The sequence below is a fragment of the Spinacia oleracea genome, chromosome 4 (genome assembly GCF_020520425.1).
Source record: "Spinacia oleracea cultivar Varoflay chromosome 4, BTI_SOV_V1, whole genome shotgun sequence".
In the NCBI taxonomy this organism is placed as follows: Eukaryota; Viridiplantae; Streptophyta; class Magnoliopsida; order Caryophyllales; family Amaranthaceae; genus Spinacia; species Spinacia oleracea.
The window spans coordinates 155,042,210-155,053,764 of NC_079490.1; the positions used below are offsets into that span (position 1 = coordinate 155,042,210).

The 11,555-nt window shown below is 38.1% G+C and overlaps 2 protein-coding genes across 4 annotated transcripts; one reads left to right on the forward strand and one right to left on the reverse strand.

Annotated features, from left to right (window-relative positions):
* Positions 1–1,228: 1,228 nt before the first annotated feature.
* Positions 1,229–4,936, reverse strand: LOC110776262 (60S ribosomal protein L11-1). 3 transcript variants are annotated; one of them, XM_021980810.2, is made up of 5 exons: positions 4,271–4,384; positions 4,134–4,176; positions 2,905–3,100; positions 2,489–2,722; positions 1,229–1,471 (listed from the first exon to the last, which is right to left on the reverse strand). In XM_021980810.2, exons 1-4 carry the CDS (start codon positions 4,382–4,384, stop codon positions 2,524–2,526), a joined length of 552 nt encoding a protein of 183 aa, XP_021836502.1. In that variant the 3' UTR covers positions 1,229–1,471; positions 2,489–2,523. The 3 variants fall into 3 exon arrangements, with proteins under 3 accessions (XP_021836502.1, XP_021836503.1, XP_021836501.1); XM_021980811.2 differs by lacking the exon at positions 1,229–1,471 and adding an exon at positions 4,800–4,936 and having other exon boundaries at positions 2,344–2,722; positions 4,271–4,378; XM_021980809.2 differs by lacking the exon at positions 1,229–1,471 and having other exon boundaries at positions 2,344–2,722.
* On the forward strand, positions 1,694–2,302 carry LOC130472056 (vacuolar iron transporter homolog 1-like). The gene has a single exon (XM_056842471.1). It carries the CDS (start codon positions 1,694–1,696, stop codon positions 2,300–2,302), a length of 609 nt encoding a protein of 202 aa, XP_056698449.1.
* Positions 4,937–11,555: the final 6,619 nt, after the last annotated feature.

Genomic DNA, 11,555 nt, shown 5'->3' on the forward strand with positions numbered 1-11,555 from the left:
AAGACTTGTTCTTGTTCGGTTCGGGCGCAGCTAGGGAAGGCACGCAACAAAGAGTATGCATCTAAACTATGCTAAATGATTATGTGTAAATAATATGTATTCCTGGATAAATGGTTTTTCCGCATGATTTATGAATTGTCATATGTATCATAACCTAACAATAACAACCACATTGCAGTCATCCTGAAGGGAAAATTTAAGAAAAAAACATGAATTTCGATTCAACCAACAACAATTCATCAATAAACAACCACAATCATGATCACAATGAAATTCAACAGGTCACAATCACAACTTACAACTAACCAAACAATTATTCAAACAAATCCAAGGAATAACTAACTTCTAACCAATCAATTAATCTCAACTGACAATTTCAAAAAATCACTGACAATTTCGCAAAACCCTAACCCTAATCAATTTCCCGAAAAAAATTGTACTTTACAAGCAAAATAAATCAGCGAAGAAGGGATTATTACCTTGAAGTAGATAATCCAACTAGGAAAAGGGCCCTTGTTCGTCCACTGCACCCGAAGCTCTAAATCGCCTCCAAGTTCCCCCCTTTTTGTCGCGAATTCACCAAACGAACACCCACGAACTCGCCAAAAGAGAACGCAACAAATTTCACTAAATTCTTGAAGATCTACCCAGAATTTTGTCAGTTACCGTAGAATTGATGAGGGTTGAAGAACATGGGAGAGGAGAGAGAAAGAAGAGAAGTTGAGAAGTTTTTTTTTTTTGGAATTTCAGTCACACTTGTTACCTAAATCGCGCCAAACAACAATTAAGGGCAAATTGGTAAAACATCACTAACGGCAAGCTAACGTCCGTTAAATCCAGGAGCATTTAATGAACAGTACGGAACTTTAGGAGTATTTTATGAATTTTGAAACGCGCAGGTGTATTTGGTGCATTATTGCAAACCTCAGGGGCATTTCATGAAAAAACCGTAAAATTTATTGTACCTAATAGGACATGATTGGAACTCATTAGATCTGATTAAACTTTATCAGACCTGATTAAACCTTGGTTAAAACTTATTGTATTAGACCTAATCAAGCTTAATTGCAATATAGAAAGTAGTAAATTGATTGTGCTTTATTGACCTAAATAGACATAATTGAAACTCATTTGAACTTATCGAATTTAAAGCTTATATAGATGTACTTATGTGGGTGTCAATTAATTGTAGTTCGTAGCGTCTTGGTTCTTGGGGATAGCACTAAGATATTGTTAACATACATATTTCATTCAGAATTCCATATTAGTCAGCTATAGAAGAAAAACAATAGTTAGGTTATTTGTTTTGCTGTGGGCTAAAAAGAAACGATCCATGCTATTAGAAACTTTCAAATTTCAATACACCATTCGTTTGTAAACTTAAATTGAAGTCACTCCATCTGTCTCTTTCTCTAGTTATTGCTCGTCTCTTCCGTAAATATTGTGAAGTTCGTAGCCGATGATAGTAACTCTGAAAACAAACCACCAGCAATAGAAAACTCAAAGAACTAGTTAGCGGTCATCATCATTATACATATTGCAATGAGTCAATGACCACTAAATAGTAAATACTAATCTTGATTACTTTACAAGTCAGTGGACAAATTAATCACACAAAACATTTATAAATAGCGTATATTTGTTACAATTACTAATTAAAATCACACTTGGCCTCTTCTAGTTAAACAAACAAATGGAACAAAAACAATATGTTGATACAATCATCAAGGTTGAAACAGCCCTGCCCAAAACTAACAAGGACAAACAGAGCCAACATCGCATCGAGCAAGCAGAAGATGATGAACTTGACTACTCAAAACAAGCCCAATGGCTTCGAACCATGGTCCTAGAGACCAACGACGGACTTATTTCTACTGCATCACTCATGATAGGTGTGGGTGTGATCAATAAACATCATGTAAAGGACGTAATCATCCTTTGCGGATTAGCAGGTATCCTTGTTGGGGCTTTTATCACAGCTGTGGGTGAGTTTTTCTCTGTTATTAGCCCAAGGATGGAGATTCAGAAAGGGTTAGTGCATCCTCTACATGTTGCAATATCCTTAGCCCTTGCCTTTTCGATTGGCGGCATGATACCGCTAATTGTGGTAGGTTTGTTTATCAAGGGTTATATTGTTAGGCTTGGAGCTGTTCCAGGGGCATTGAGTGTGGGATTGGCGGTGTTCGGGTGGTTAGGGGCATTTTTGGGTGGTGCGTCTTGGTTTAGAGCTGGTCTCAGGGTTTTATTGTTTTCTTGGGTGGCCATGACTATTACACTTGGTTTAGTTGTTCCTCAATGGTAATTACTAGTACTTGTTCAATTTTTATGCACGCATGAAAAATATTTGAGTACCAAATAACCGCAATTGTTATTGTTATGTTATAAAAAACATCAAATATTGGGCAATAACCACCAAAAACACCACTATATATTAAAGCTAAAAACACCTAGAGTCAAATTTTACTGAAACAATTGAAGTAAAGGATACCTTGGATTACTACTCCTACTCCTAAGATGACAAGTTTAAGAACCGGTGTTGTGAGCCTTGTTGAGGATAACTCCTTCATATTTGACCTGGAACCACTTCATGGAATCCTCCTTGGTCACTCTATGCTGAATTCCAACACGGGCCTTGCACCTTCTGCGACGGGCAACACGGTAACCAGGTCGCTCAAGCACCACATAGAAGTCCATACCATAAATACCAGTAGAAGGATCATACCTAAAGAAAAGAAAACAAAGAAATAACACATTAAAGAACCAACCCTGGATTGACTCATCAATGTAAGTCTTAGAAAGAGTATAAACACGATTATACACTTGTGAATAACACACATTTTGAAGTTTGATAAGCTTAAATAACAGAGGACCAGTTAACAGTTAATAGGGGGGAGAAGTGCTCACTTGATTCCTAGATCGATGTGCTCTTGAATACCAAACCCAAAGCAGCCAGTCTCACTGAAGTTCCTCCTCAGCAATTCGTATTCCTTGACCTTCAAACCACTCTCAAGTAGCTGCATTGCCTTTTCACCTCTAACAGTTACGTGACAAGCAATCTTTTCATTACGCCTGATTCCAAAGGATCGGACAGTGTACCTGGCTGTTGATCATAAACAAAACAAACACAAATTTTGCACAAATCATACTAATTATTCCATTAAGCACTTAACCAAAAATAAAATAATCAATCACACTGGGAAAAACAACTCAAATGCAATGGAATTACCCAAGTAAAACATTCAATGATATTCCATTTCGTATCCTAATCCAACATGATATGTTAGCCTATAGTACCAACAGCAAAATAGTGATAAACATTTGATGGCAGCTGCATTTCTCAATTGAGCACACTCAATCGATTACATTATTTTGCTTATCTGCTCAGATAAGACAAATCATAACTTCTTCAGAAAACACTTAACCCAACGCGATACTATCAACTATAATAAAATCAACAGGAAAACATTCCGCATCATTTAAGTAAAACACATTCATTAACATACATAAAAGAAGGGGTAAAAAAGAAGGGAAAACACCATTATCATTGGGAAGTCTGACACTAACAACTATTACAATGCTCCTCAACATGAGAAACAAAGATCAACTTCCATAATCAAAATTTACTTTTATGTTGTTCATATCTTTTGTGCTGTAAACAACCTCCAAAAATAAAAACAACCATTTTAACAGGGCTTTCATAAATTTATAGTGCATCAGTAACTATATATAACTCCATTAAACGACCAAGAACCATGGAACCAGTACCATCAAAACTCGATCATGAAGCCATACACAAACCTCAATGGAAAAACCAGCATATATTTCTCTTTAAACCGCAATTGCAATACACAAACAGAAATCTTAACAGGGCGTTCATAGATTTATAGTGCATCAATAACTATATATAACTCCATTATACGACCAAGAAACATGGAACCAGTACCATCAGAACTCGATCATGAAGCCATACACAAACCTCAATAGAAAAAACCAGCCTATGTTTTTTCTAAAACCACAATTACAATACACAAACAGAATTCATGTCAGTTGGGCATTTTTTTCCAATCAAAGAAGTTGAGTAAAACTAAATAACCATTCAAATTCGTGCAATTAAATCCAGATATTCTTATTACCTTTGGAGTAAACAGGGGTTTGACCACTGAGTTGCTCCAACACCTAATTTAAAGAAAAATCAAATGTATAAAAATCAAAATTTTCGAGATCAATAAAATAGAAAATAAGAAAAAAGAGATCATTTCAGATATTATACCTTAGCAGCTCTGGTAAGACGATCACCACTCTCACCAACAGAGATGTTGAGCACAAGCTTTTGGACCTTGATGTCCCTCATTGGGTTCGACAACTTCTTCTCCGGCGCCTGCATTTGTTAAAAACATAGTAAAATCAAAACCCTAGATTCCATTAAAAACAAATGTTAAAACCATATAACCCATTCAATTTAGAGCTTCAAAATGATAGGATCACTTATCTTCAATGCTTAAACCCACTAAAATCCAAAGAATCAAAGCGAAAACCCCTAAATACATTAAATAAAAGCTAATACGCTAAAATCCAGTTGAGTTAACTATTAACAACCCTAAAATCTATTGAAATCAGCCTGAAATACCCTGAAATCCTTTTAAATCAAACCTCATAAACCCTAGAATCCACTATAAAAGCTTAAGAAAAACTAAAATCCGTTAAAATCGAAGCCACAACATCAATTACAATTGACAGAGGAGAAGGGGAAGGAGCGGAGGAGAAGGAGGTATGAGAATAGATATCAGAGAGAAAATCACCATTGGAATTGCGGCAGGGAGTAAGAGAATACGGAGATTGAATATTCGTGGAAGGACTCCTTACTCCTTAGGGATGGAAATAATATGAAAGATGGCCGTGGACCGGCCCGGGCTTCGGGCCGTGACCCTAGATGGGCCCGGCACACGCGCATCCAAGTGATCCAACCCTGCATCATGTCGGGTCAGATCGGGCAGAGAAGTTTAAAACAGGGCCCTGGCCCATGAGCTGTTGTGTTGGGCCGGGCTATTAAGCGGTAAATTTTTAATGGTTAATAGTTTTCACCCGAATATCACACATTCCACCCAGTTCGCCCGCCGTTGATGGATGGGCGGAATGTGGGTGATAAGTAAAGCGGGTGACGGATGGACCGAGTGGAGCGGGTTGATGGGGGTGATGCTCCACCCAATCAAAATCCCACCAATTCAATATTTACTCTCTTATACTCATTTTTGAGATTTATTTTTGGCTAATTTCTTGTAATTTTTTGATTTGAACAATTTCTGGTAAAAATGCTTAAAAATGTCAAAATTCCCAATATATGTCCCTTTTTTACATAGAGACGCACAACTATGTTGGTTAGATCGAGTATAAATTTATTTTGTACTCCACATGCTAAACGAAATCTCATTGTTTAGACTTTGGGGTTTGGTAAAATTATGATAGATGAGCCTATACAAGGGTAAAAGGAGTCTGAGAATTTTTTTATTTATTTTTTGGTAAAGATGAGGACAAAAAACATTATAATTCCCTCAGCTCGAGGGAAACTCCTAAGTAGTCACTAATGTACAATCGAACCTAACTGCTAACTATTACAAGGGAGAATATGTTTCGAATCTGTAACTAGATGACCTACATTAGCTATCAAATATGTTGCTCTATTTACTTCTATGTAGATATGCTAAATATGGACCATGGAGAAATGCTAAACAAGAATCTTGATGTCTTTGATGATGGTATGGAGTTCCAAGGAATATTCCAGATTCCTTTAACTTCGTTGATTACTAGAAGATTATCGCCTTCAATGTAGATTTTGTTGATGTTGTGCCAGATTGCCTCTTGAAGACCTTTGTGAAGAGCCACAACTTCTGCCATAAAAACTTGAGTCCTTCCTAAATTGAAAGTGATTGCTGAGGTAGTGTTGCCATTGTTATCTCTGATGATGATGCATGCGGCTGCCGAATTTGACTTGCACGAACCGTTGAAAGTTCAGTTTGAAGGCGCCTTAAGGGGGCAAAAACCACCTCACCATAAGAGGTGGGGAGGTGATTGGGATAGGGATGGACTGATTAAAGTGTGGAAAAGAGGTACCTCTGAGTTGTTGGGTGTAGGAGTCTAAACTCCCATTCTTTATGTGCATTAGAAGCTTTGAAAAAGCATTTGAAATCCGAGAAAGAGGATTGGGAGAAGATACAGAGTCATTTCTTTCTTTCTATATTACCCAACAGAGAAAGACGAACTTGCAGATCAGGACTTGGTGACGCTTTAGGTGTTCAATAGTTTTGTAGAAATCATCATTTGTGATAGTATATATACTGACAAGATGTACTGAACCGAAGTTTAATCCTTATGACATCTTATCCTTAGCTTTGACAACTTTGTTTAGTGTGATAGTCACTTCAGAGTATCATTTAGAAACTATATAGGAAAATAGTCGTGATTTTCGTTAATCTAATAGATTCCGATTTCTCCATTTGGACATACCATATTCTTATGGAGCTTCGATTGTTATAATGCCATATAAACAATCTAGATAATCTTTCTTGGCTCATGCAAACATCACCTTGACCCAGCCTAGATGTTCCAAAATTCTTGCCAAGTTGATTTTATACCCTTTTGTGATTGCATTGAAGCATTTCACAGAATTTCACGTTGAGTAAATATAGCCATATATATTTTATCAAATTCTTGTGAAATAGGTAAGTCATAAAATCCATCTTTGGCCCATGAACATAATTGTCTAGACTTTTCTAACAATAGTCCATTCCGATGTCATGTTCAACAAGCAAGACCCACGTGTCTTAAATTAACTAACTTTCAGAAATCCATGCCATGGAATCTTAGAATGTTGTCTTGTTGATATGGTCGTATGACATTGCCAAAGATATGTGGAACACAAATCAAAATGTTTGATTTGAACCTTCTGAAATTTGAGTGTAAAGAGATTTGTTTGTTTATTAATCAATCATATGATTCAACCCGTAAATGACCATTTCATTCAAATAAACACTCAACGAATGTTTTTGTTTACTTTGAATGTGAGTCTTTCCGTTGTCCAAACATAAATTGATTATGATGATTAATGGAACATAATACCATTAAGTTCCAGCCTTTAGAAGGACTTTAAAACAAACATGACGACCCTACAATTAATGTAGCACAACTTTGCTTCATTTCCCACTTGTAGGTCAATAACCAGACTTAGCTCCCAGAATTTGAGTTCTTGACAAGAGTTAGAACCTCAAGCGGTAATCTAATACCATAGGAGTTTATTTGCTAAGTCGTTTCTCTTTAACATAAACTTCAAGGCAGAAATCGAATATCTAAATTCATTTCTTTTGTTACCGTTTCCTATCCTTTTTAGCACGTTTTCTTATAGTCCAAAATATTTTACTCTTTGCTTGATCTTCTTACTTTGTTATGCTTATAAAGTTCCTTTCTTTTATTCACTTTGAATGACAACATCCAATGAGTCTAGTTCATTTATCGAATCAAAAGAAAATTGGTTGTTAACCATTGGTTATACATGAGTCTTTAACTCAATACTTCATTATTCCAAAACTACCCAGTATTCTGAATATATGAGGTCCAATTGGTCTACCATTCAAATTTTAGTTTGAAAACAACCATGAAGATCACTATAAGAAAATAGCACTCAAGATACACTCTCACTCTCCTTTTCTTTGAGAATCGCTCTCAAAATTAGTTACCAATTGATCGAGGAAATATCGCAGTTCTATTGTCCGAACGCAGTAAGGTTGAAGATTTACGATTCTACAGAACGAACTAGAAAAAAAATATCATTATTTGAGTTTATTAGATCAATGTGACGTTTCAATTTAATATCGCACGCATTGCGTGCATATAGACTAGTAATTAATAGTTTTAGTACTAATCTTTAGTGGGTCGAAGATTTCTTTCCAGTTAAGCCATTTAGAGTTTACTCGTGAAAATCTCTCTTGTACATTATGTTTCTAGAGCTTTTGCATTTAGATTCTGCAATTATTTTGACTATAAAATTCTAGTACAATTCACCCCTCATCTTAAAGTGTTCCAACTCGACTAATAGCAAGTAACTAGTTTGTGGCCCGGGCGTTGCTCCGGGTTTTACTTTTAGTGGGATTTACTTATTTTAAACGATTTTTTTCATGAAATGCCCCTAAGGTTTGCAATAATGCACCAAATACCCATGCGCGTTTCAAAATTCATATAATACCCCTATAAGTCCGTACTGTTCATTAAATGCCCCTGGATTTAATGGACGTTAGCTTGCCGTTAGCATTGTTTTACCAATTTGCCCTTAAATGTTGTTTGGCGCGATTTAGGCAACAAATGTGACTGAAATTCCAAAAAAAAAAAAAAAACTTCCCAACTTCTCCTCTTTCTCTCTCCTCTCCCCTGTTCTTCAACCTTCCTCAATTCTACTGTAACTGACAAAATTCTGGGTAGATCTTCAAGAATTAAGCGAAATTTGTTGCGTTTTCTTTTGGCGAGTTTGTGGGTGTTCCTTGGGTGAATTCGCTACAAAAGGGGGGGAACTTTGAGGCGAATTAGATCTTCTGGTGCAGTGGACGAACAAGGGCCATTTTTCGAAGTTGGAGTATCTACTTAAAGGTAATAATCCCTTCTTCGCTGATTTATTTTGCTTGTAAAGTATAACTGTTTTTGCGAAATTGATTAGGGTTAGGGTTTTGGGAAATTGTCAGTGATTTTTTGAAATTGTCAGTTGAGATTAATTGATTGGTTAGTGGTTAGTTATTCCTTGGATTTTTTGTGACTAATTGATTGGTTAGTTGTAAGTTGTGATTGTGACCTGTTGAATTAAATTGTGATCATGAATTGTGGTTGTTTATTGATGAATTGTTGTTGTTTGAATCGAAATTCATGTTTTTTTCTCAAATTTTTGCCTTTAGGATGACTGCAATGTGGTTGTTATTGCATTATGGATCACATAGCTTTGATGTGAGAGTTACAGACATGGAAAAGTATCGTCTTTTGAGGTTGTTTTTGGATATTTTTGAGGAATCTGTTAAGCAGGATGTGTTTTTACCTAGTACATTTGCCTTGTTTATTGAGTCTCCTTGTGGTAGAGTTGAGTTGGTAGATGATAAGACAATGAAGCTAATGTGGGGATGGAATTGGGGTAAAGACACTGCTGAAATATGGGTTGAGGGTACATACAAACCAGGAGTGGTGTTTAGAAATGTTGTTGCCACAATTGAGCATCATAGGAAGGAGACTGAGAGAAAGCTCAAAGAGAGAAAAGATGAACTTCTTAGGGCTCAAAGAGAGGAGGAAGAGGAAATGAGGAAAAAACAGGAGAGAGAGGACATTTTAAGGGAACTTCAGGAACAAATGGAGTACACAGTAGCTGTGGAGGTGCCTGTGGTTGATTGTGAGGACTTAAGCACTGAGTATGTGAGGATTATAAGCAAGGATGGTTCTGATGAGGTGTTTCCAGGAGCCTCTCAACCACAACCCACACAAGAATCTCCACCCTCCAAAAAACCTACTTCTCCTAAACCAAAACAAAAGGCCAAAGTCAAGCCAACTACTCCAAAAGCTCCTAAGGTTCCTAAAGCCAAGAAACTGACCCCTAAGAGGAGACCCTCTTCATCAGCTCCCACTCCACCACCACAACAACCCACACCAAAAGAAAAACAACCCACCCCACCACAGCAACCCACCCCAACAGCACAGCAGCCCACCCCAACAGCACATCAGCCCACACCAAAGGCAAAACAGCCCACACCAAAGGCAAAACAACCCACCCCAACACCACAACAACCCACCCCAACACCAAAAAAGCCCACCTCAACACCTCAGCAACCCACCCCAACTCCAAAACAATCAATCCCACCATCACAGCAACCCAACCCAACTCCAAAACAATCAATCCCACCACCACAACGACCCAACCCACCACCACAACCACACCCACCCCTTCCCCACCACCACAGAACAACCAAAATGAGCAGCCAACCCATTCAACACCACCACAGAACAACCAAAATCAATCTGAAGCTGTTAAAAGGAAGGGGGGCAGAGCTAGACCTAAAGGGTTCAGGGTGAACAAAGTGACTGCTAAGAAAGCTGGAACTTGGGTATCCAAAGGGAAGGGCATAGGTAGGAAGGGTACAGGGAGGTCAAAGAGTGCAAGGGTGTTCACTGGTGTTGAGGATATAGGTTTAGTAGAGGAGAGTGAGGATTCAGATTGGGAGGAATCTGAACCAGACTTTGTGAAGGAAATAATGCCCTTGGTCCAAGTATGCATTCAATGTTAAGTCTAATAAATGCGGTTCAGTATTAATTAACAAGTTAATAATTCAGTGAGATCAAGTGAGCTGAATGCCTAGCTAGAGGCCGCTTCAGTTCAAGTGGAATTAATGACATTAATCCACAGCTTACTCTTGACTGAACCCGTGGGGTCACACAAATAGTACGTAAACGGATCAAGTATTTAATGGCATTAAATACTCCATCTATGGATATTCGGAATCGACGGATCTTGGTTTCAGTGGGAGCTGAGATCGTCACAGGCAAGAAATGAATACTCCGGAAACGATGATATTGCCGGAAACGGAAATATGGATCGTATCGGAAATATAAATATTATCCAAGTCGTAGATGTTGCCGGAAACGGAAACATGGTACGTATCGGAAAATATTATCGGAAATGGAAATATTGCCGGAATCGAAAATATTGCCGGAAACGGAAATATTGTCAGAATCGGAAATATTATCGGAATCGGAAAATAATTCCGGAAACGGAAATATTAAATATTTGTTCGAAACGGAAATTAATTCCGGAATCGGAAATATTACATATTGTTCGTATCGGAAATAAATTCCGGAATCGGGAATTTAATCAGAAGCGCGTCGTACGAATTAGCATCGGACGAGACTTGCTAGACGAAGGCCCAGCACGAATCCAGGCCTACGCTCAGCAAGCCCAAGCGCCCAAAAACACGCTGCAAAGCCACGCCCGGTCCAGCGCAAGGCCAGGCCCAGCAATGGCCTTGGCGCGCGCGCGGGGCTGCGACGAGTGGGCTGGCACTGTGCGTGGGCCGCAAGGCCTGCGTGCGGTGCTAGCGTATCACTCGATGTGTGTTACTCGAATCCTAAGTCTACCGGGATTTGTCATATGATTAAATCTAATCCTAAAAGATTTAGTTTATTTAATTAGAGTCCTAGTAGGATTATAATTAAATAAATTAGTATCCTAATAGGATTCCAAATCCTTTTCCGTAACTCTATAAATAGGTGCCTAGGGTCACATATTTACAGAGAGTATTCAAGTATTCAAAGTGATTTTTGAGAGCAAAAATTCAGTCATACAATTGCCTATAAAGTGCCGAAAATTCTAAGTACCTTAAGGGCGATCCTAGTTGGTCAAGCTTAAGGCGGATCCGGACGTGCTGTGGACTATCTACGGAGGGACGACACTTGGAGTCCTAAAGACTTGTTCTTGTTCGGTTCGGGCGCAGCTAGGGAAGGCACGCAACAAAGAGTATGCATCTAAACTATGCTAAATGATT

Excerpts from the sequence above, each read along its gene's own strand:
- LOC110776262 (XM_021980810.2), bottom strand. The coding sequence starts at position 4,384 with ATGCAGGCGCCGGAGAAGAAGTTGTCGAACCCAATGAGGGACATCAAG. Across the intron at positions 4,177-4,270 it reads GTCTTACCAGAGCTGCTAAG|GTGTTGGAGCAACTCAGTGG; the intron begins GTATAATATCTG and ends TCTTTAAATTAG. Across the intron at positions 2,723-2,904 it reads CACATCGATCTAGGAATCAA|GTATGATCCTTCTACTGGTA; the intron begins GTGAGCACTTCT and ends TCTTTTCTTTAG.
- LOC130472056 (XM_056842471.1), top strand. The coding sequence starts at position 1,694 with ATGGAACAAAAACAATATGTTGATACAATCATCAAGGTTGAAACAGCC.